Source organism: Serinus canaria, chromosome 19, assembly GCF_022539315.1.
Source record: "Serinus canaria isolate serCan28SL12 chromosome 19, serCan2020, whole genome shotgun sequence".
Classification (NCBI taxonomy): Eukaryota; Metazoa; Chordata; class Aves; order Passeriformes; family Fringillidae; genus Serinus; species Serinus canaria.
In genome coordinates, this window is record NC_066332.1 from 7,952,467 (window position 1) to 7,974,628 (window position 22,162).

Below are 22,162 nucleotides of genomic sequence, written 5' to 3' on the forward strand. Positions count from 1 at the left end.
TTTGGGTCTTAAATAAACATCCTGGTTGGGGTTTAGGTTGGAGGTTTTCATCCTGGGAAAGGCAGGGTAGGGGGAAGGGAGCTGCACCAGTGCCCTGAGCCTGCATGCACCTTCTGACAAGGTTAAAAATTGGCTTCATTAGAAGAGGATCACTGGAAATAAATTGCTCTGCACCCTTTAGGGGAATTGCTGGGCTGTAATTTCATCTTGTCTTCCTGGGGAAAAGTGCCCAGAAGCCCTTTAAGTGAAATTACAGCATTTTACCCTGAGCCAAAGTTTGGTATTTTTGCCCCCCAAAATGTGTTTACCTCCATGCCTTCAGATGAAGTTCATCCAGGATCTTGGATCATGGAACCAGAGAAGGGTTTGGGTTGGAAGGAACATTAAAGATCATCTTGTTCCAGCCCCCTGCCATGGCAGGGACACCTTCCACTGTCCCAGCTTGCTCCAAGCCCTGTCCAGCCTGGCCTTGGACACTTCCAGGGATCCTGGGACAGCCAGAGCTTCTTTGGGCACCCTGTCCCATCAAAGGTGGGGGGTTAGCTGGGGTTCACTGCATGTGCCAGCCCCTGCCAGCCCTGCCCCACAGCTCCTTGGGAGGTGCCAGGCTGGGCATCAGGGCCCTTATAAAACAGCATGGCCCAAGCAGAGTGCCCCAGTGCTGTTACTGCAGATCCACAGGCAGAGGTGAGTGGGTGGTGACCTTTAACAGGACATTAAATAGTTATTAAACCTGTCAGAATTAGTGTCAGGTTGTTTTGGGTTTTGGTTTTTTGGGTTTTTTTTAAATTTAAAATTAGAGGGGAGAAGAAAAGACATTTAAGAGAGACAAGTATGACTGGTGTCATGAGCTGATCAGCCTGATTCTTCCAGTCGCACATAGCTCTCAAAGTGAGAGCCTGGCTCTGGGACAGACCCAGCACCCACCTGTGCCCTTCCCAAGGCTCCTTGCTGGTCCTGCTGCATCCATTTCCCCCACCTTCATCTGTGCCCCTCAAAGACTTACTGGTTAGGTGGGCTAATTTTCCTCCCACCTGCCTAAAGGTTTATTCCTTTGGAGGGTGGGAGAGTGAGACCAGCCCCACTTCTCACTGGTACTGTCTCCCCACAGCCGCCCACCAGCTTTCCCTATGCCACCTATCTGAAGATTATGTGCTCTCTTGAAAACTTCTTTGTTTCCCCACATTTTCTGTTGTAATTTATGTACAATACCACTGCTTGTTGGAAACCAGGGTCTTTATCTCTGTGGGATTACACCTGCAGAAATCCAGCCCTACCACTGCCTGCACAAGGCTCTCCATGGTAAAAGACAACTCCAGTACCACTGCTGAAATGCAAATGTTTCCTCTGTTTTCACACTTGTCGAGGGTGATGCTTGGCTCCCCTCTGCACCTCAATGCTCTCTGAACATCACCTGCTTGGGTTGGGGTTTGACCCCCAATAAATTTTCTCCCCATCTTCATTTATTTCTCTCTCCCCAAGCAGCATAGGATCCTTGAATATATTTTTTTCTCCTTTTGACTAATTTTTTTTCTTTTTTTCTGCAAGCAAGATGCATATTTCAACACCTGCTGACCTTTGAGTGTGCCATGGAGCTGATGTGGTGATGCCAATGGGCAGAGCAGAGAGTGTGTGTCCCACAGGGCCAGGGCTGCCTGTGGTCAGGGCTGGCACTCCTGGAAAGGGCTATTTTTAACTCCTGGGCTGGTGCTGGGTTGCTGTCAATGCATTTGAGCACGTAGGCGTCCTTTATTATTTTGAACATGATCATTCAAAATAATGTGGAATTGTCTCTGCTCTGGGGAGCTGCTGCTGTGGATGCTGCAGAATCCAAGAAGGCTTTTGCATGTTTGCATGTGGGGGTCTCATCCATGTCCAGACTGGATGGACTTTGCTGTGGCTTGTCCCCATGGGCCATGGAAGCTGGTGCCTGGTGGCAGCTTGAGCTGGCACTTTGGAGGTGAAGGGGAGATGTCTCCTGTCAGGGCTGCAGGTGAGGAGAGCAGCAGGAGGGTGACTCTTCCTAGTGCTGGCTGATGGCTTCCATGTCCCCATGTCCCCATGCTCCACACTCCCCAAAACCAAAACTGCAGCCACTGGTGCAAACAACATTGCTTGTCTGTGAGCCAGCACAGGGGCTGGGGTCTCTCTCTTTTTCCTCCTCCCCATAACACTGTTTGTGCCTGGGTCTGGGTCAGGGGGTGCCAAGCTGACTCTGTGCCCCCAGTGTGTGCTCCCTGCCTGAAAGCCATGGTGATACCTATGGAAACCCTTCCAGCAAACACCATTCTTCTCAACCCTCTGTGCTCTGGGTGTGCCAGAGGGTTTTCTGTCCTCCCTCCTTTACTAACCCACTTTTCCAGTGATGCTGTGACAGGCATTTAGGCCCAGGAACTTCCTTCCCAGTGATGATTTTGCTGCACTTTGGGGTGCTTTGTGTCCTCAGTAGCAAGGCAGTGACATGGGGGCTGGGGGAGGCGTTCATGGGGATGGAGCAGTAACCCTCCTTGGAGGTGCTGATATCTGGGGGGGTGGTGGTTTGGGGCTGCTCCTAGAAGATGCTGGAGAGATGCAAGATGACACTCAGCTCTTGGGCAAAGCCTCTTCAGGGTGGCTGGGCTGGTTTCTCCTCGCAGTCCCAAATCACTGACCCTGGGTAGAGGTTAAGGTGCTTCCTCCCATCTTGAAAAACAGCATTTTGCTTTGGATTAGTTTTTGGGGCTCTCTCTAGGTTAACAGGTTATCAGAGGATGAGGCAGAGTGGCTAAAATAAATCCTATTTATATATTTACCTGCTCACTATGAAGTTGTTCTGTGTTTGCCTGCTCTGGCTGCATGTGCAGTGAAGAGCTGAGCACAGCATTCACCCCCTTGCTGCACCCCTTGCCTTTTCCTTCCCACCCATTTAAGAGGAGCTGATTGAGAAATGAATTCACAATCCCAAGGGTCCAAATGTAGATGCTGTGATTGCTGTGGGGTGGGGATGGATGAGGGTGAGTGTGCTGCTTCCTGTACTTCTGGCTAAAGCAGGAGGGGGTTTTGGTGTTGGGGTGATTTGATGTTTGGAAATTCTCATTTTTTTATTGGTTCCTACAAGTTTTGTAGCATATGAGGCTGGATGGGTCCTGACAGGGTTTGGGTCTGTGCTCAGCACTGTCCTGAACTGGGGTGATGGAGAGGCTGAGCTGGTCTCTGGTGTTATATCCCCTCATTGCCCACCCCATGGATGATCACATTGAATGGTTCCCATTTTTCAACTCAGCAAGCCCATGTACAAAAACTAAGCTGTGAACCCCAAAAAATAAGCCATATGCTCTCTGCCTTCCCTGTCACAAGGTGCTCTTCCTTTGCCTACCCCCAAAATCTCCTTTTTGGGGGCCTAGACCCACCCTCCATGGTATAACATCTGGAAGCATCACCATCCAGGAGCTAAGTCAGCATCCAGCCACTTCTCACACACACTCCCATGGTTTCATGATGCAGATCCATTTATTTTCTGTTATTTATGAGGTGCCTGAGCCAAGCTCTTCGTTTGCCTGGAAGCAAGGAACCAGAGAGTGCTTTATGGCTGCTTTGGCACCCCAGTCCTGCCCTGGGCACCCCAGGAGGTGGTGGGTACTGGACCTTAGGTGCTTATTTCCCTGGCCCTGCATCTAAAGTAGGCTCTGAATTTGGGACGCTGCTTCTCTTGGTGATTTGTCGGGCGCCAGAGCTGCCGATTAAGGGAAACGTGCCACAAGGCAGGTTTGCTTTGCAGGATTAAAAGCAAATAAATATTTATGCATTATGCAAAGCAGCTCTGATAAGATATGTGTGTCATTGGGAATTTGAAGCAGTTTCAACTTGGCCCTGAGATAAAGGGGTGTGTATGTCGATGTGGTATGGGGGCTTAAACCGATGGTTCTTCTCCTGCTGCAGAAAAATAAAAATAGAGAGAGAAAAACAAGGGGTTTCTTGCTTCTTGGGCTGCTCTGGTCTTGGGTTTCACCATCTCCTGCATCCTTGTGTCTTTAGCTGCAAAAATGGAGAAGAGCCAGGGAGAGAGAGCAGTGCAGGCAGCATTTTGGATGCAAATATAATGCTGGCCCCGCTCCTAATATTCACTGTGTTTACACGTAAATGCAAACAACTGTTGACTTAGTTTCAATAGATAATGTATTTCATAACACAATGGAAATGAGAATTAAGCTGGAATTTAGCAGGAGGGAACATGTGTTTCTGCAAGACCTTGGGCTCTGTTGGCCCCATGGTGTTGGGGGACACCTCTGCCAATGATTTCTCTGGCTAATCCTTTCCAAAACAGTGTGAGAGGACAGGGGCAGGGCTGGGGGCTGAATGTTCAGGGAACTGAGCTGACCCACTTGCAAACAGGGGTTATAGGGACCAGGGCTGATTTGGGCCAGTTTCTTCCTGGGAAAGAAGGGCCTCATGTGCTCTGGGGTGGGTCAAGGTGTCAGGGAAGGGAAATGCTGTCCCAAGCTGCCATGCTCGAGCCTGAGTGATGACAAGCCCTGGGAAGGAGGAGGTATCAACAGCTAGGTCACCTTGTCCCGACGTGACTCCCAGCAGAAACACGTGGGGAGGACCTGCCTTGTTTTGGGGCCAGATCCTGGCCAGCCTGGAGCCATCCTTGCAGGGCTCCCTGGGGCCAGCCCTTGGATCAGGGCTGTCATCAGAGCCATTCCCACTGCATCTGCCCTAGGCTGGCACACTCCCTGCCCCAGTGGAGCCCAGATCCCTCTGGGAGCACCAGTGAGACCCTGGCAGCACAGCAGACCCCTCCAAGGCTGTGCTGTCCTGCCCAGGGTGAAGGCACCCGTGTCTATGCACAGTTCCTCAGAGTCCCCAGGGCCAGAGGTGTTGCTGGGGGTTGCAGCCAGCAACTGTCTCTGGCTGTGGGTCTGTCCCATCCATCTGTCCCTGTCCCTGGCTGGCTGCCATCAGCACAGCAGGGCTTATGGCACTCAGGGCTCAGTGTTAAAAAAAGCCAAGCCTCTGTGAATGTGGGGGTAATCTTGTGGTGTACGCCCAAGATGTATTGGACTTTGGGGAATCTCCCCACAGGAGCTGTGGGGATTGTCACACTGGTGGGGACACCTTGCTCCACCAGCTAGTGAGCTGCAAAGCAGGATCTAGTGCTGCTGGCCCAGCTGGGATGCTGGGCAGCCCCCCTGCCATCCCCAGTGGCTTCCCTGTCTTGCCTTGCCGTGGAAGGTGATGTCCCTGCCTGGGGTTTGGCTCTGGCAGCAGCAGTGACACAGCCTTGGCAGGGTTTGCATGGGAAAGGGCAGCTTTTGGGGCTGGTGTCATGGCCAGAGGCTGCCTGGGGAGGAAATGGGGATCCTGGCTGGCTGCACCTCCCAGGCAGCACTGTCAGTACCTGCCTCACTCGACGGGTCACACCAGGGCGGGGGCAGGCTTGGCTTCACCAGGGCTGCTCCACTGCCACTGTGAGTCACCGGCCCTGAGCAGGGTGCCCAGTTCTGGGCAGGCTTTGAGGCTGTGGGTGGCAATAGCTCTCTACACACATGCCCCCAACTGTGGGGTTGGGGTGACCCAGGACCTGCTCTCACCTTTGTGACTCATCCCATAAAATAAAATAAAATAAAATAAAATAAAATAAAATAAAATAAAATAAAATAAGGGAGAAGAGAGTGGGGAGCAGGCAGGAATGGGAAACTCAGGGAATGGGATGCTCCCATCTCTGAGCCTCCTTTCATCCCTTTAAAAAGCCTTTTTTTTTTTTTTTAATGAGTTTATTTATGTAGCCAGCCTGGATTAGCAAACAGCCCATCCTGTAACACACAGAATACTCGGTGCTGAGACACCAGTAACCAGAGAGAAATACTAGAGATAAAATTAAACATAATGAGATTATGTGGCATCTCTCTGTCAGGGACCACCTTATGCAGAGCAAACTAATTGCCTGTGCAGAGCAGAAAGTGGGTGATGAGAACTGTCTGGGAGCTGGGGAGGGGCTGGTGCCGTCAACTGCAGCTTTGCAAAAGAAAAAAGCATTGGGGTTGAGTGCTGAGGAGCAAGATGAGCCCAACAGCTTTTGGGGGACTGGGATGGAGCATCCTCTGGCCAGCCCTTGTGGACTCATTGTCTCCAGCAATGAGTTGCTGCTGCTAGGTTTTTGTATGTTTGCAGTTTGAGTAGCCTTTTGGAGATAATAATTAATAATAATAATAATAATAATAATAATATAGTAATAATCTGGAGCAGTGTCTGCTTAGATGGACAAGGTGGATGTGCCAGTTGAGGCAAGAGCCAGGATATGGCATTGAGCACTGTTCAGAGAAAGCAAACTCCCTGCCAGGGTGTGGGGCCAGGGCTGCAACACCAGGGGCATCAAATATATGGGATTTTTCCTTAATTTAGTGGGTAGAAAAAAAAATTTTATAAAAGCCAAAAAGCACGTGTCTGTGTGATATAAAATTCAAGTTAGGCTCTTAGTGATTTCACGGAAAACAACAGGCTTTTTATATTGGCTCTTGGGGTAGGAAGAGAGCAGGCTAGAATAAAGATTTACAGTCTTTGGGAGATTAAAGGCCCTTGGTACATTGTTCAAATACCACGAGATTAGTTTCCAAGGAGACGGATACCAGTTGCCATAGGCACCGGGGGCCAGGAATTAGGATTGCGATTTTTTATCCTGATCACGCAACCAGTAGCTGAATGCTGTTAAAACTGGGCTTTAAATAACCCCGGTGTTAGTGTCTGCACTGCTGAACCAGAGGCAGGGAATAGAGTCTGCTTGCCTTGCCCCTGCTCCAGCACCCACTCAGGCATGCAAGGTGGGGCCCCAGTGCTGATGGAGGGGTGCAAGGGGGTACAGGGCTGGGAAGGCAGGTTGGTGCAATCCCAAGACCAGCCTTGCAGGTTGTCCCATGGCTTCTGAGTTCACTTCACCTCGTTTTTTTCACTGAGCATGGGTTTGCCAGCATCTTGCAATAATCAGCAGTCATGGTGGTGCAGGAGCTAGAGATCCTCATAGATCCATGGGATCATGTGGTTTGAAAGGGACCTTAAAGGTCATCTAGTTCCACCCCACCCCCGGCATGGGCAGGGACACCTTCCACTAGACCAGTGGGATGTACCAAGGGGTAGAATTATCAGCCTGCTAATTTTGGCTTCCCCATGCCACTTGCTTCTGGGAAGTGCAACCTGAGCCCTGGCGTTTGAGGTGCCAGATCTGCATCTCTCCTTCTAGGAACTGCCAAGCAGAGGGCTTTTGTATGGGAAGGGGTGCTGAGCTCCCTGATGCAGGCAGAGTTATGGGGCTGGGCATCCTCCTGGGGAGGGAGGCTCAGCTCTGGGAGCTGTGCTGGCAGACCAGGTCCCTGTGGCTGGGTGGTTCTGCTCACCCACCAGCCACCCTGAAGCTCATCCTGGCCTCACTGACCCCAGCCGTTCACACAGGGCTGCTGGGGCAGGATCCAGCTTTCCATGCGTGGTGCTTTCAGCATCCCTCCCTGCTATGCTGGGAATGCTCCAATTAACACTTTTTTCCGCCTTGTTTTTCTTTAAAATTTCTTTAATAAATGAAGAAACAGTTGCTGGAAGCAAGAGCTTCTGCTCCTGCCTGCTGTGAGATTGCAGCGTGGAAACTTGTCTGGAGCTGAAAGCAGTGCTGCTGGAGCTCCACAGGCACAGTGATCCCCCTGCAGCTGCCATGCCATGAAGTGTTTATCCTGGGGGAGATGAGATACAGCTTCTGAAGGGCACTTGATCCTCTTCTATCTCTCTTTGCACTAGACAGAAGCTTGCTATAATTTTATTATATTATATTAAGATATGCACCTAGGCTAGGCTTAAGGAAATCAAGGTGGCTGCAGAGTGCTATGCCCTGGTTGGAGATGGAAAGTGAAATTCCTGTGGTAGACACTTTTCCCTGTGGGAGCCCCCAGTTTGCTCTTTGCTTCTTTTATAGGGGGGACTAAACCACAGCAGGTGCCAGATTATCCAGGAAAGCAGAGCCGTGGCAGCGAGGCTGCTGAACGTTGTCGTGCCCATGTGTATGTGAGGAGCTTTTCCAGCAGGTGCCTTGGGATTTGTGGGTAAAAGAAAACAGAGAAGGAGGTGTTTGGTCATGAGAGCTTGCTCTGCCCTGTGCTACCCACTTGGAAGGAAACAGGGAGAGGAGATAGAGGGTTAGTGAGAGCCAGCAGAGGCACCAAGGTAAGAGCTATGAGCCCATTGAGGACGCAGTGTTTGCATCCTCACTGTGCCAGTAGCACTGTGGCCCAGACTGCACCAGAGGGTGTTTGCCCCCCAGCTCTGCTGCTTTCAGTCTTTGGAGAAAGGTATCACCTTGAAAAGCTGATAGCAGCATGACACCTTTCAGTTCTGGAAGAGCTGGGACAGGAGCACTCTGTGCTGGGTTCAGAACTGGCTGGATGAGCCCAGAGAGTGGTGGTGAATGGGGCTGTACCCAGCTGGGGCCAGTCAGCAGTGGTGTTGCCCAGGGCTCTGTGCTGGGGCCAGCTCTGTTCAATGTTTTTATTGATGATCTGGATGAGGGGATTGAGTCCACCACCAGTAAATTTGCAGATGACACCAAGCTGGGAGCGTGTGCCTATCTGTTGGAGAATGGGAGGGCTCTGCAAAGGGATCTGAATGGGCTGGGTGGATGGGCAGAGTCCAATAGGATGAAGTTTAATTAAAGTCCAAGTGCCCAGTCCTGCATTTTGGCCACAATAACTCCCTGAAATGCTCTAGGCTGGGATGGTGTGGCTGGACAGTGCCCAGGCAGAAAGGGACCTGGGGGTCCTGGTCAACAGTGACTGACCATGAGCCAGCAGAGTGCCCTGGTGGCCAAGAAGGCCAGTGGCTCCTGGCCTGGATCAGGAGTGGTGTGGCCAGAAGGAGCAGGGAGCTCATTCTGCTCCTGCACTGGGCACAGGTGAGGGCACACCTGGAGTGCTGTGCCCAGCTCTGGCCCCTCAGGTTGGGAAGGACCTTGGGACACTCGAGCGCGTCCAGAGGGGGCAACAAGGCTGGAGAGGGGCTGGGAACACAAACCCTGAGAGGAAGCACTGAGGGAGCTGAGGGTGCTCAGCCTGGAGAAAAGGAGACTCAGGGGTGACCTCATCACTCTACAACTCCCTGACAGGTGGCTGTGCTCAGGTGGGATTGGGCTCTTTCTCCAGGCAGAACTGACAGAACCAGAGGACACAGCCTTAAGCTGCACCAGGGGAAGTTTAGGTTGGATATCTGGAAAAAATTCTTCACAGAAAGAGTGATTGGGTGCTGGAATTGTCTGCCCAGGGGTGGTGGAGTCACTGTCCCTGGATGTGTCTAAAAAAAGACTGGACTTGGCTGTCAGTGCCATGGTTTAGTTGATGAGGAGGTGTTAAGTCATAGGTTGGCCTTGATGATCTTGAAGGTCTTTTCCAACCTAGTTCATCCTGTGATTCTGTGAAAAGTAGCGAAATAAAAGGGAATTTTTGGATGTGTGGAGAGATGTGACAGCAGTTATTGGGCAGCAGTTGGACCAGGTTTGGGACTGGGGGTGCATGGACACCCACATTTAGGGGATCAGATGTGTCCTCAGCAGATGCTTCTCACACCAGGGGTGTGTGGCAGCACGGCACTTGGGGTCCCTCAAAACCCAGAGCTCCTTGCTTGTCCCAGGAGGGCTGTGCTGCAGGGGCACCCACACACAGGGCATGCCTTAGGGCTTTTCAGGGTGTTCAGACAGTTGAGGGTATTTCTGGGCATTTTGTGAGTGCCCTGGACCACAGTTATATCAGCTGTACCACTGCCATTGGTGCTAATGGAGCAGCTCACCAGCCACCTCTTAGGGACACAGCAAACCATCCTGTGTGAGGCACGGGCATGATCTGCATGGCTTGAGATGGAGATGATGCGGGCACAGAGGCTGAAGGCTGGCACTGAGTTAGGTATAAGGGATTATAGGGTTTAGCTGGGCAGGACAGGTGGGTTGAAGCAGATTGCCCATGTGGAGCAGGTATCTCCACTGCTGCAGCAGAAAACCTGAGGACAGCTCTTTGGCAAGCATGGGACCCTGTCACAGTGCTCCTGTGTCCAACATGGCTTTGGTCACATCTGCTCCTCTGAGACCAGTTTTTCTTAAGCAATGACAAAAAACCACAAATGCAAATTCAAGCCTGGTTCCTACCCTAGCTTTTGCCCTTGCTGTGGCTGATGTGGTTTCCAGGGCTTTTTGCTCAAATGGCACCTAAGATAATATAATAATCATATATATATATATTTATTTTGCTGAAACTGGGTTTCATTTGGGCCTCCCACCATCTCATCAGAACCACTGAGGCAGCAGCTAGAATTTTCCTGGAAAAATGAATAAGTGGATAATTTCCTGCCACTATTGTGTGGAGCTGTGGGCAGGACCAGTGCAATGGTCAGATTTTTTCTTTCTTCCATTTTTTTCTTCTTTTTTTAACCCCCAACTGCTCCATGGAAACGTTAGAGGGACTGGTGAGGGGATGTGCCTGCTGTGGGTGCAGGGCTGGGGGGCCCCTGGCCCATTCCACAGGAGTTCATGAGTCTCCCAATGTGCCTGGTTTTTCCTTTGCTGCAGCACAGGTGATTCATGAGTGAAACTGCCCGGGGCCAAGTTTCTAATCTTTCCCAGGATTATCAAGGGAGATGTTGTAAGAGCCAAGCAGAAGATGACATCCTGTGCCAGCTGTTGCACAGCACCCTGTTCACCTGAGATTACTTTCTGGACAAGAATTAATTAAAAAATAATAAAATTTGATAACTTTTTTTTTTTTTAAAAACCTAAAAAATGTTAAAACAATGTGGAAGTGTTTGCTTTGGCCCCGTGACAGTGGTGTGATGGTCCTTCAGCCAATCTTTGCTCCTGGGGTTGAGACTCAGTTTGCAGAGGTGTGATGGGGCTGTCCCAGGAGCAGGACCCCTATGGAAGGTGACATCAACCCTTTGGTGGTGTCCCAGGGAGGGATTTCAGTAGGACAAGCACGTGGAGCCCCTGGAAGTGGGGCAGGCTGCTCTGCACCCATCCTGCCCACCCTGCTCCCTGCTGCCAGCCTGAACTGCTGTAAGAATGGTTTACTCTAGTTTTCCTAAAGAGGACTTTCCCTTTAATTAGACAAACAACTTCAAGTCCTGTGTCTTAATTTGATTTAAATAAGCCTAGCACTTGCTAGTGAAGTTTTCTTTCCTCCCTTTTGTTCCACCCTTTCTTAAATCCACTGTCATGCTCTTTGTAACCACAAATGATTAAAAGCTTTACTGGAATATTGTCCCCCCCCATCCCTTAAAATCCCATTGTGTTACTTAGGTCATCTTTTTGTTATGTTTTGGGTATTTTTTTTTTTTTTCTTGTTGAGTGATTCTGGCTTTTACTGATTAAATAATCAGCCAAGGGAAAGGGATTTTTTTGTCCCAATCTCCTGCAGGATAGGAAGGGGATGCAGGTACCCTGCCCCATTTCCCATTGCTGTTATCCCTGTCTTTCCTATTGGCTCCCTCTCTGCAGCCAGATCCAGCTTGTGGCTTTGCTTTTTGCAGCCAAGAGAGGAGCATCTCTTCCCTGGAAGTGCTGATTCCTGTGGGAGGCCATGGCTGAGCAGGTTGGTGCAGCTCTCTGAGTGGATGCAACCAGCCCCACCAAGGCAGGGACTGCTTCTCCAAAATGCTGCTAGAAGGCAACAGAATGTTCACAGCAGCCATATTTAGTAATCAATGGGGCACTCAGAAACATGTACAGGCATCAAAGTAAAAACTTTGCTGTTTTTAACAGTAAAACTTGCTGTTTTCTAAGCAGGTTCTTGGGGGAGTGAAGAAGGGAGTGATGCTCCCTGGAGCAAGGCAATGGCTGTCCCCAGCTCAGCTTGGTGCCAGCATTGGCACCACCAGAACCTTGCTGTTTTCTGCCAGCTGCAACCTCTTATTAGCACAACATCCATGAGAATAGGGAATTCCAAGTTCCCTGCTCCTGCAGAGCTGTGCTCAGGAAGCTGCTTGGGAGCTTGCAGATGAAATGGGCTCTTGTCTGTCCGTCTGTCCATCCTTGCATGCACAAACTGCAGGGCTGGAGCAGGGCAGATTGCTTCCTGGTGTTGCTGTGATGGTAAAGCTGGAGATGCCTGACAGAGACCTGTCCCCAGCATGGGGACACCTGGGGTCTGTGCCCAGCTGCAGGACCATATGTTCAGTTTCCTGCTTTATTTTCGAAGCTGATACCTATTTAGGCCAGGTTCCTTCCCCCCAAGATTATCATGGAGGAGTTGTCCATCAGCTTTGTTAGAAAGTGTCAGATGGGTGGAAAAGGATTTTCCTGAGTGACTGTTGGTGTGGCTGAGGTTCCAGCTCTGCCATCTGCACGTGCCAGTGGAGCCCCAGCTCTGCTTGGCTGCTTTCAAGAGCTGGCAACATGGGGAAAAACCTGGAGGGCTCATCCAGAACAATTCCTGAAATTCAGTCATTATTCTTTAATGGGATTTCTCTCCCCTCTTCATCAGCTTTTTGCAGACCCTTATAAAAGGGTCCAGAGGAGCTGTGGCTGTCCTGTTCAGGAAGTGTTCAAGGACAAGTTGGATGGGGCTTGGAGCAACCTGGGACAGTGGAAGGTGTCCCTGCCATGGCAGGAATGAGATGGTCCCTTCCAACCCAAACTATTCTGGGATTCTTTCATATCATGTGTGTGCTCAGGCACCTGCAAAGATGCCAGTGTGGGGGAGCTTGTTATTTTGGGCCAAAACCCACCATTTCCCCAATTTCATGGGGCAGCACAGCTCTGCTTTGCATTCAAATCCCTTCTGCTTGGACACAGGTGCAAACTAGGGCAGGAAGGTGAATTTGGGGATTTACTGTTGCCTTTAAGCCATGTTTTCAGTGAGGCTGGGCAGCTGTGGTTATCGACTGAGTGGTAAATTGAGTTATGTGCAGGCAGCTTCATCTATATTCCCCACCTTCTGCCCATCCAGCCTTGTTAGGGATTCTCTAGCCTCTTTCATCCATTTGTGAGCACATGATTTATGATCTGGTCCAAGTGGTTTATGAGCTAACTTGCCAGCCTTTATTTGCAGGATTAAGGCTGGGTGCTGCAATGCTGCCCTGCAGATGGAGGGGTGGTAGCTGGGAGGGATGTGTTGGGTGCTGGTGTGGTGCTGTGTCGAGTGTGGGTGTCCCAGCATGGGTGTTTGGAGAGTGAGACCTTGCCTCAGTGTTCCTGCAGCCCTGGCATTACCACGAGTCCAGATCAGACATGAACACTTGGGTGCAGGACCCTGATGCTGCTGCTGCACTCGTGCCTTGGCTGGGTCACAGAATTTTCCCCATTTGGCTGTGAGGGATGGAGGTTCTGGGCTGAGTCTCTTTTTAGATATGTGGTCCCTGCACTGCATCTCGTCCTGGTTCCCCTGACACCAAGAATTGCAGAGTGGGGTGATTTCATTAGGGAATCCCTTGCCATGAGCTGCATCTCAGAGCACCCTGTGACTTTGACCTGTTTCAGGGACACTTTGGGTGGCAGGCTCTCCTCTTGCTCAGGATTTAGAGCAGGAGGCACAAGGATGGTCAGCACAGTGTCTTTGTGGGGACAGAGCCATCACCCCCTGCTCACAGCTGCCATCAGAGCTCGGGCACAGGAGTGTTCTGTGCCCACTTCAGCACCACATCCTCTGGCTTGCATGGCCACAGGCTGGAATCTGGGGTTCCCACCATGCAGCTGGTCCAGTGGCCCCTGCACTGTGGTGGCATCTCCTTGAGGGTGAGCTCCAAATGCAGAGATGATCTGGCCACTGCTGGTGCAAACAGCATTGGCTCCAGGGTTTGATTACAGCTCAGCAGCTTCTGCAGTTATCTACCTTCAGCAGAGGACTCATGGGGATTGTGGGGCTCAGGCTGCTGTGGCCTCTCTGCATGCCTCAGTTTCCCCTGTGTACCTGTGCCAGCATTGCTCCTGTAGCACAGGATGGTAGTGGGGCTTCTGTGGTGGTGCTCAGCTCCAGCTCTGTTAGTAACAGTGATGCATAGCTCTTTCTTTTTTTTTTTTTTCTTTTTCTATTTTCAGGTGAATATGGCCTTGGCAGGGAAGCCTTTAGATGTGACACTCACCACCTCCAGAGCTGACCAATGGAATATGGTTTTTCCCCAGAGAGACGAAATCATCACCAGCTTAGTGTCTGCCTTAGACTCCATGGTAAGAGGCCAGTGGCACCCCTGTCCCCATCCCCCTCCCTCCTTTGGCCTCCATTTAGCAAGGCTGTCTGGGTGCAGGGCTGGCACACGATGCCTGGTGAGCTCATCCTGCTCTCCTCTGCTGCTGGAAAGCCCAGGGAACTGCTGAGAAATAAAAACCCTTTCCTGCCCTGACATCCATAAGGATCATAAAGTCAGCACAAGTTAATCTCAGATGTGTACTGTTTTCCCATTAATATTTATGTTGGTATCAACTGGCTGAAGGGTGGTTGGCTTTTTTTTTCCTTGCTGTTTTACCAATGTTACCGTGAGCATTTACACAACAGCAGAACAATGGCTTTTTATCTCTGAGAACAAAGAAAATAACTTTCATATCTTTTGATGTAGAATTCCCGGTGGAAACCTTGCCTAAGTCAGCCGTGCTTACATAAACAAGATAACTGTCTGGATTAAGTCTCGTGGACCAGAGCTAATCTTATTTTTAACTGTGAATGTGATCAATAAGGGAAAGAGGATGTGTAGTAACAAATGTCTAATGCAATGAGATGTGCTAAATAGCTCTCTCTTTTTAAAGTCAAGTCATATGTAATGCATTTATCTAGGATATGTTTTCCTCTCTATGCGGGTAGAGGTTTTTTCATTAATACCAATTTCCTTCTCTTTGACATCACCACCCCACTAAGGAGCAGGTTCCCTGGAGCCTACACACCCCAAGCAGCTTTGATGATTTATATACTTGCTATCCTGTACAACAAATTATGTTACCATAGTTTGGTTTCTTAACGAATATTCATTATCATGTAGTCCTTGTTAGGTGCTTACACAGGGGCCAGGGAGCCAAGCTGCTCTGGAAATTCAGCCTTTATCCCAGCACTTCAGAGTGGTGGGCTCACTGAAACCTAGCTGCCTGTGTGCCTGGTAAATAAACCACTGAGCCATATGCATGTCACCAAGCAGGCTCAGGGTTTGGATTTGTTCTGCACCCAAATCTCACATACCTTTGTTTTTGTGTCTGTTTTTTCAGTGTTGGATTTTTTTGAGCGAAATACTTCTCTTTGCAACTGGGTTTTGAAAGGAGGGTTCTTAAAAATATCTGTTTTGTGGGATTTGATTCAATGCCTCCTTGAAGAAGGTGAGCAGGAGGTAAAATGGCCTAGTTGAGAAGCTGGTTTAAGCCCACACAAGTGAAGCTCATTTTAGGTGTGTGCAGGGAGCTGAAGGTCCCTTAGGGGGGTTGGTCCATGTAACCCTCCTGCTCTCCTGCTCCCTCCCTGGCTGCCAGCATCCTCCAGCTCCTCTGTGGGGTTGTTGATCAGCCCTACCTAACCAGGGCTGATGCTGGGAAAATCCTCCCTTTTTTACTCATTTAAATGGTGACCTGGGGTTAGCATCTTCCTAGCACCCGTGCTGTAGCTATAGGAATATGACTCAGGCTGCTGGCACTGAGTAACTATTATAATATAAAAAATACTAATAAAAATGCATATACATGTGTATTATGTAGAGCAGGAAGGGCATGTTACATAAAATGGATTAATGGAAGAAGTTTTTTCCATCTCTTTATTGTTTTGCATAACTGTACAAGAAGAATCGTTCCACTAATCTGGACTTTGACCATATTAGTGTTCTGCAGCTGAAATAAGATTCCCGTGTTCCTTATTCCATTAGAGCTGGTGGAAAAATGCAAATTGTTATCGGTTGTGGTGTGGGTTTTTTGTTAGATTTTTTTTTTTTACAGGGATGTTTTCTTTTAAAGAAATGCAATAAAATGTTTATTTTTAGGCTAGGAAAAAGTGAAATAAAACGATGGGTAAATAGCTCTTGTTTTCCAGCTGGATATTTTTGTAGAGCTTTAAAGTCACTGAAATTTTTAGGCGATGCCATAAACCCATGAAATTCTGACATAAACCAGAACGCTGCTTTTGATGGAAGAATCTTTTGGTGGGAAGGAAAAAGCCCCACTGGGAAACGGCAGGGGGTGGGAAGGAGGTGGGGGAAGGAGGGGTTCTGCCCCAGCCTGTGCTGTGCTGACCTGGTGCCTCCTACAGTGCTCAGCGCTGTCCAAGCTGAACGCGGAGGTGGCCTGCATCGCCGTGCACGAGGAGAGCGCCTTCGTGCTGGGCACTGAGAAGGGAAGGGTCTTCCTCAGCACCCGCAAGGAGCTGCAGGCTGACTTCCAGAAGTTTTGCAGTGAGTATCTTGGCACCATCTCCCAGGGCAAGGTTGGCATTCCAGCTGTGCCAGCTGTGACCCCTACTGCGCACGGAAGGGGCACCGCAGTGCTGTCTGTCAGTCCATGGGGATGAGGGGTGTTTGAAGTGATGGAGGAATTGGGAGGGAGCTGCAGCCAGAGCCTCTGCTCTTCCCTGCCAGGGAGGGCACTGCATGCACTGGGTTTTCTCTCCTGAAGCATCCCTGAGGTGGCTCAGGGCTAGATGGCTGCTCTGCTGCCCTGCTGCTGTTAGCCTCCAGCAGTGCTGCCAGAGCACTGCAGTGTTTTTTGATGACTTAGCAGAAATAGTTTTTCCTAGTGGTCCTCCCAGGAGCAGAAGGACTTTCTTGGTCCAGGGCTTTTTTCCTGGTTTTGGAAAAACAGGAATGGATCTCGTAGCCAGAAGTGTTGGTTGTGGAGTTGCTTGTATTTTTGAGGGATGAACAGTGGTGACAGGATACCTTGAGCAGGTATCTGTTCCCCCAGGCTCAAATCAGATTCACCGATACCTGTGTGTTGCAGACCTTCTGTCACAGCTCTGTACCTCTGTCAGTTTCCAAAAAACAGTCTGGGAGCTGAAGGGAGGGCAGGAGCTATTTTGTGAATGGGGACCTCTTTTCTTGGACACCATCATCCCCAGCATGGTAGCCACTGCTTTCCTCACTCAGTGTAGAAGCTGGAATGGGATCTGGTTTTGGTGGTGCTGAGGACACCAGACCCAGATCTGTTCTGCAGTGGGATATCAGTGGAGAGAAATACATGGTGTTGACAGAAACCACATAGGTGTTTAAATCCATTGAAGAGATTGTTCAGGAAGCGTTTGCTCTGGTGACACCAGTGCTATGAAGCTGTCCAGGTCACTGGGTTGTTCACTGCATGGCTCTACAGGAGCAGCTCTCTGCCATGGCTCTGCCCAGCCCCTTGTCCTGCTGCCCTGGGCACCTGCTGGCCAACTCCACTATTCCATCCTCTCACATCCTGGTTAGTTATCCTCCACTGTATTCTGAAGGACAGGAGGCATTTAGGAGGTGTTTTCTACATTCATGGGAGCTCTGCCTTCCCTTCCCACCACCCTCAAGATGTGGATGGCAGTGGGGTGGCCAAAGGGAGGGAACTCCCTTGTGTTTCCTCAGGCTGAGAGAGGTTGTTCAGTCTGGAGAAGGGTCCAGAGAATCCTGAGACCCCCTTCCAGTACCTAAAGGGGACTTATACAAAAGAGGGAGAGTGACTTTTTGCCCAGGCAGATAGTGATAGAACAAGGGAGAATAATAATTTTAAACTAAAAGGGCAGAGATTTAGGTTAGGTGTTAGTAGGGGATTCTTCTTTTGAGTGTTATGAGTTGCTGGGATAGGTTGTCCAGAGAAGCTGCAGCTGCTCCATCCCTGGAAGTGTTCAAGGCCAAGCTGAAAAGGGCTTGGAGCAATCTGGTTTAGTGGAAGGTGTCCCTGCCCATGGCAGGGAGTAGGATCAGATGGTCTTTAAGGTCTCTTTTGACCCAAACTTGTTCTCTGATTCCATGATATATCCTAGTTGATGCCCTACAGCTGTGCAGGGGCAAAGCACCTGGCACTAGGTCCTGATTCCTCTCTTTGGTTTCATTTATCCTTTTGTCAAAAAGAAATAGTCATGCCTGGTTGAAAACAGAAATCTTGAGCATGGGGTTTGAGGAAAGGGGATGATGCTGCAGACAGGGTGAAATGTGGTGACTCTGTCTTGAATTATACAGACCCAGACTCCACTCCATAAAGCCCTTACAGCTGGCACACAGTGGAAAGTATCCCTGGAAGTGCCTCTGGTTTCTTGCTGCCCTCTTAGAAAGATGTGAATTAATCTAAAGCAGACATCACTTGGAGATGTAAGAAGCCTCTTATCTCTCTGGGACACAGACCTCACTCGAGCACCCTCCTTTGTCTGAGCCTCTGGTCCTGCCTCTCATGATGCAGGGGGGAATTGACAGTGATCAGAATTCATGTCAGTGCAGGAGGGAGAGGCAGGACTTGGAGGATGCAGATGCATTTCACAACCTTGGTAAAACACCCCAAAAAGTTTTCCAGGGTCTGTTTTGCCATGCTGGGGGAGGCATGTGGAGCTCTACAGGAGTGGCATGGTGGCTGTTTACTTTGCTGTGTCCAGTTCTGTGTGTGTCCCATGTTGCTCTTGACCACTCCCTGTGATGTCCCAGCCATGGGCTTTTTCCACAGAAGGATCTGTGAGCTCCTTGAGCACCCAGGCAGCATCCAGGCCTGACTGCCAGTAGGAGTCTGTTGAGGATGATGAAGGAATTAGTCCTTTGTCACCGAAAATCCCTTGCAAATTATTGTGGATAGAACAGCAATAATGCATTTGTAGTGTTGAATTTTCTGTGCATTTAGAGATGCAAAGAAGTCAATGCTGAAGATATGCTTTATTTGAGGTTTAATGGGGGAAATTAGCAGGAAATAGCTGGTATTACTGAGCTACGTGATGCTGAAGGGTAAAAAAGCCTCCAAGAAAGGCGGATTTTCTTTTCCTGAGAGATTGAAGGCTAAGCAGATTGAAACCAGAGACTAGAAATGGACTGCCCAATTAGTCATAACTATTTCAGTCTGGCTGAGTTTCCCTGGAAAAGCCAGGGAAAAGGGGACAGGCACCAGATGAGTGCTGGCACCACTGCCTATTTCCAGTACCTTTCCCTGCACGTTGAGGCTGCTGGGGTCATCCAAGCTGGGGCCTGAGGTGGGTGGGAGAGCTGGGACACTTGCCTTCTCACTGCAGTGACTCCTGTTTTCTCCTCTCCCCCACAGGAATCCAGCAGAGGAAGGAGCAGGACGCAGAGGTGCAGAAGAAGGCAAAGGAGTGCGGGCAAAGGGTGCTCAGGGTCTCCCCGGACCAGGGATCAGATGTGTACCTCCTCAGGAAGATGGTAGAGGAAGTGTTTGATGTGCTTTATAGTAAGAACCTTCATGCTTCCCTTTGGGGATATGGAATGTCCCTGGGGCTCACTGAGCTGCCCAGCACTGCCACCAGCTGTGGCTTTCATGCCAGCCCGGCTCCTCAGTGTGGGAGCAGGTGCCTGGCAGGGCATGGTGAAATGTGCTCCTGTACAGAGTTAGCACTGCATTGAGATGGGATTTGGCCACTGCTTCTTAGTTTTCCAGTGCCCCAAACTGAGCCAAAAAAATCCCTGTGCTGAGTGAAGCATCCTTTGTGTCCCCTGACATCGACAGGGGAAGCCAATCCCAACACTGACAAGGGGAAGCCTCTGATGTGATTTCCAAGCACACCTCTATCCCTGCCACTGTATCCACAGCACCTCTTTCATAGCACTGTATTGGAGCTCTGCAGATTCACTCTCTCTTTTCCCTGGCTAGTCTATTTAAAAAGAAAACAGATGATTTTCTAGCATGTGGCCCTGCAGCCCCAACTTCCAGAGACGAGGTGGTGCCGCTCCAGCACATGCATCATCCCCAGCAATAAAGCTTCTGCAATTAAATATAGATGACCATATGGCTGTTGGTATGGAACCCAGTGGGTTGCAGAGCTCCTTCCAGACCCAATCTGCAGTGGCTTGAGCAGCAGCAGCACCTTCTTGCTGACAAGGATCCACTGGAACCCCTGTGGAGCAGCTAGCAGAAGTGGCTGTGCTGCTGGCTCATCCCCTGGCAGCAGCTCTACAACTGTGCTAGTCAGGGTAGGAAAAGCAAAACTGGCTTGGGAAATCAGAGCCCCAGCTATTCCCCCATGCTGTTGAGAGGGTTGTGTTAGCTCTGCATGATGCTTTGGGGGAGTTCAGGCCCTGTGGCTGGACCAGCTGCAGAACTGGGTGTTGGGCTTTTTTGGCTGCAGCTCCCCATCACCCTCTGAGATTCAGGGCCTGTAGAGCCCTGCTGGGGCTGTGCAGGGCTCCCTGAGTGCAGAGTGCCTCTGTTTGTGGCTGTGATCTGGGAATGGGCATTCCCACAAAGAGAAGGGGCATAATGGGAGCTGCCAACAGCCATGCTGGGCTCACATGCAGGAGCTGCTGCTGCTGCTGGCTGTTGCTAGCATCTTCCACAAGCTTCAGAGACCGGAAAAGGGAGCTGGCATCCCTTCTCCCCTGGGACAGACAGTCACTGAAATTTTCTGAAGCCACTTAGAGGCAATATTCCCATTAATGGGAGCAATCAGATCCTATTGCTGCCTTACAAAGGCTGGGCCCAAGGATGAAGGAAGGGATGGTACAGAAGAACCAAGGGAACAGAATGGACAGGGTGTTCTTTGCTGCTCCAAGCTGCAGGTCTCATTGTCCTGCTGCAGGTACAGTGCCAAACTTTGCTGTCCTCTTGGGAATATGTGAATTATTAAAATCTGACATACAATAAATATATAATTGCATTAGAAAAGCTTGATCAGGGTGCATCTGCATGGGCTTTATGAACCAGGCAGCCCATCCATTGGATGGTTAGTAAGGCTTTTTACAGTTTCAAGGTGTATGGAGGTGTGTGGGGACACATAGGCCGTGTCCCCAACCCAGCATGGCCAGAAGAAGGTTGGGCATCCCTGGGACAGCAGTTTTGGCTTTTGGACTGGGTGTAATTCTGCCTTTGCTGCTGCTTCAGTAATGTCAGCTGTTTCCATCCTTAAGCCTCTCTGTGGTGAAACCTGAAAAAGCTGCTGCTCCCTTCCCCTTCATTCCCACTGGGAAGGGCCTCTCCTGGCCTTGAGTGGGGAAAAATACACAGGAGACAGCAGATGCCCCAGGGTGATTCTGTTTGTAACACTGAGAAGACTGTGAGAGTTTAACAATTACAATTCTTAGGTTTTTTGTTGTTGGTTTTTTGTTGGTTTTTTTTTTTTTATCCTTTCATCATTAAGGATTGGAAACAAAAAATCTTTTAAAATGCTCAGTCAGAAAGACTCCCTCCAGAGCCTGGTAATCTCTGCACCAACAGGATGACTGATTACCAGTGGCTTCTATTAAACAGGCATTAATGATGATTATTGTCTGTTTAGCCAAACCATGAGTCTCTGTGCAGCAGTGCTAGGTTTGTGAAGGTCACCTTGACAATAACACAGTCCCATAAAGATATGTTTGGGGATTTCTTGAGCACTGGTTTATAAGGAGCCACTGTGGACATTGGGAGCTTCTCTCAGTCATGAAGAGAGGTGATGAAGGGAGGTGCAGAGCTGCTAGAGCCAGCACATTGGGGCAGGGAAACTGTCAGCTTGCAGAAAGTAAACTCATGGTGTCCTGGTTCAAAGGCTTATTTTAAAACTTTGGTTATTTGCTTAATTAAAAAATTATCAATCCTCCCTATAAGAAGCCTTAATGGCAAGTGCAAGTTGCAAATTGTTAGTTATAATGCATTCCTTCAAAGGACATGGTGAAGAAATCACTTTTAGTAAGGACTTGCTGGCAGTGTCACAAGATTTGCAGTATTTTTGTAAGATCTTTTGGTTTTGGGTTTTTTTTAAGAAGAGGCAAAAAAAAAAAAAGATTGGAAAGAAAATCCACAGTATAAAATCCCTCAACAACTTAAAGGTCCTATACCCTTCTCTCTCTGCCCCTCAGCCTGGTGATGAAGGTGCAGGCACTGTATCATGCCACCAGATGTTCTGCATCTGGACATTGCTTTGCCAGACAGGTTGCATTCCTGCATGGCTGTTTCTTGTGCTTCATGCTTTCAGCACCATGTTTATTGATCACAGTGGCTTGGGTTGGTTTCCAAAGTAATTTTTTTCCCCAGAGAGTGGCTTGAGGGTTTTGGCCATCCCTTGAAATCCTTCAGAGCAGGCTGTTTTTCTGATGTTTTCCTGTAAAGTATAGCAGGGCA

The 22,162-nt window shown here is 49.6% G+C and overlaps 1 protein-coding gene across 9 annotated transcripts in view; it reads left to right on the top strand.

Annotated features, from left to right (window-relative positions):
* GTF2IRD1 (GTF2I repeat domain containing 1) overlaps positions 1-22,162 on the top strand; it is a 69,670-nt gene that overhangs the window by 7,048 nt on the left and 40,460 nt on the right. For all 9 annotated transcript variants that reach the window (XM_018919292.3, XM_018919291.3, XM_018919288.3 and 6 more), the window contains exons 2-4: positions 14,030-14,158; positions 16,206-16,347; positions 19,154-19,300. In XM_018919292.3, the coding sequence (XP_018774837.1) occupies positions 14,036-14,158; positions 16,206-16,347; positions 19,154-19,300 (412 nt within the window). In that variant the 5' untranslated portion in view covers positions 14,030-14,035. The remainder of the gene's footprint in view (positions 1-14,029; positions 14,159-16,205; positions 16,348-19,153; positions 19,301-22,162) is intronic.